Raw genomic sequence first — 2,479 nt, 5'->3', positions numbered from 1 at the left:
GACTGACTCTCCCAGCAGTGGGGTCCCGGCAGACCTGGGTGATCTCGGAGCCTTTGATGGGCCTGAGAAGATCCTGCAGGGGGAGCCCGGCGACAGCAGCTGCTGCTGAACGTTGGGGACCCCATTTCCAGAGAGGGGCCCTGCCTGAGCAGGTGGAGGCTTAAGAGAGAGTTGGGACCACAGCACAACCCCCTCCACATGGGGATGTGGATTTGTACCATGGTGTGGACCCTTCTCCTCCTCGCAGTGCCCATCCATGGCTTGGGTGCCCTGGCCGGGGTGCCTCTGGGCTGGGATCTTTGGGCTCAGGGGTCTCGTCCCCGCTGCCTGGGCAGGGCTGTGCTGGTGGGGCTCTGGCTGACCCCCATCCTCTCCCCTCTCTCCTCTCCCTCCCCGGGTTCTCTGGTCCAGCCAGCGCTGACTCAGCAGCCGTCCTCGTTGTCAGCGAACCCAGGAGACACCGTCAAGATCACCTGCACTGGACTTGACAGCAGCTATCCTTATGCTGGCTGGTACCAGCAGAAGGAACCTGGAAGTGGCATTGTTACTGTGACTTACTGGAATGCCAGTAGATCCTTGAGCATCCATTCATGATTATCCAGTTCTGCATATGGAACTATGGTCACATTAACCATCACTGGGGTCCAAGATGAGGAGGAGGCTGTCTATCTATATGGTGTCTACAGCAGCAGCAGCAATGCTGCCAGAGTGACACAATGGGGAGAGCAATAGCGGAGTGATGCAAAAACCTCCCGCCATCACGGGTCTCTGCTGTCCCTGATGGATGGCCAGACACATGCCCCCTATGGCCTTGCCCTTGCTCTTCCATGGAGTCCCAGGTCTGGGTCTGTACCTGGTCATGTGGAGCAGGGATGTGCAGCTGTTGGGAACATTCTACTCCCGATGTTACCTAGGCCTGGGGTCCAAGCCATGGAGCTGGGGGAGGCTGTCTCTTACTGCTGGGACACCAGTGCTGATCAGGTGTCCGGGAGGGGTTTGAATGTCTCCAAGGAGGCTCAATTCACAGCTCTCTGGGTAACACTTCCAGTGTTCACAATCCTTGCAGCAGATGTGCATAGGGATCACATCCCTGTCCCACTGCTGCAGGAGGGCTGTGCTGGTGGGGCACTGTCTGACCCCCATCCTCTCCCCTCTCTCCTCTCCCTCTCCAGGTTCCCTGGTCCAGGCAGCGCTGACTCAGCAGCCGTCCTCGTTGTCAGCAAACCCAGGAGACACCGTCACGATCACCTGCACTGGGAGTAGTGGTGGCTATGGCTGGTTCCAGCAGAAGACACCTGGCAATGCCCCTGTCACTGTGATCTACTGGGACGACAGTAGACCCTCGGGCATCCCTTCACGATTCTCCGGATCTACGTCTGGCTCCACAGCCATGTTAACCATCACTGGGGTCCAAGCCGAGGACGAGGCCGTCTATTACTGTGGTGGCTATGAAAGCAGCGGTAGCAGCTATGGTGGTGTCACAGTGACACAGTGCAATGGGGAAGTGATACAAAAACCTCCCACCATCGCAGGAGCCAGTTAAAAGTCTCTGCTGTCCCTGTTTGGTGGTGGGACACGTGCCTGCCATGGCCCTGCCCTTACTAGCCTGTGCTGCAGGTGGCTTTGCCTTGTGTCCCAGCTCAGATGTCCCTCAGAGCCCCAGGCTTGTCCCTGGTCGTCTGGGGTGGGGGTGTGCAACACTTGGGAACATTCCATTCCACACGATACCCAGGCCTGGGTTCCAAGCCAAGGAGCTGGAGGAGGCTGTCTCTTGCTGCTGGGACACCAGTGCTCTTTGGGGTCGTGGTGACCCCCCAGCACTGTGGAAGGGAGACACAGACTCTCCATTGTCGACTGCTCCCTCAGGTGCTGTCTGCTGCTCTTCCTGGCAAAGCCCCGCAGTCGGTGGGGCTGGAGCTGCCTCTGGAGATCCTCTTGTGCCAATCCCAGCTCAAAGCTGAGTTGGCCACTGCAGGTTTCCCTCGGCCTGTCTAGGTGGGTTTTAATATTTCTAAGGATGGAGAATTCACATGTCTCTGGGCAACCCTTTCTGCTGTTTGAGCATCCTTGCAGCAGGAAGAAGATTTTAGATATTCAGGCAGATTTGCCAATGTTTCAGCCTGTCCCCTTTGCCTCTCATGCCATTAGTGGATACCTCTGAGAGGAGCCTTGCTGCATGTGCTTTGCTGCCCCCAGGAACTATTTATAACATCGATAAAATGCCTCTGGGGCTCCTTGCCTTGGACTCAGCCATCCCAGCTCGTGAAGCCTCTCTCCATATGAGCGATGCTCTCAGACCTTCACGGGCCTTGCTCCCACCTGCTCCAATCCTTGGCTGGGGAGCCCAGAGGTGACAGAGCACTGGGCTGTGTCTCAGGACGCTGAACCATGGGGAAGTCTCCTCTCCCTGGCTGCTGGCTATGCTCATGCTGATGCAGCCCACAGGACCTTTGCTGGCTCCTCTGTCCTCTTGGCCCCT

At 57.6% G+C, this 2,479-nt stretch overlaps 1 gene segment (V, D, J or C); it reads left to right on the top strand.

Annotated features, from left to right (window-relative positions):
• Nucleotides 1–411: 411 nt before the first annotated feature.
• On the top strand, nucleotides 412–1,866 carry LOC104269694 (the record flags this gene model as incomplete). The annotated part of the segment is given in 3 exon segments: nucleotides 412–568; nucleotides 1,173–1,459; nucleotides 1,782–1,866. Coding segments are annotated over 3 exon segments (529 nt in total), but the record flags the coding sequence as incomplete, so codon positions are not given.
• Between the last annotated feature and the right edge of the window lie 613 nt (nucleotides 1,867–2,479).

This window comes from Apaloderma vittatum, unplaced genomic scaffold, assembly GCF_000703405.1.
Source record: "Apaloderma vittatum isolate BGI_N311 unplaced genomic scaffold, ASM70340v1 scaffold34059, whole genome shotgun sequence".
NCBI classification, from domain to species: Eukaryota; Metazoa; Chordata; class Aves; order Trogoniformes; family Trogonidae; genus Apaloderma; species Apaloderma vittatum.
This window is presented reverse-complemented; position numbering and strand designations above follow the sequence as displayed.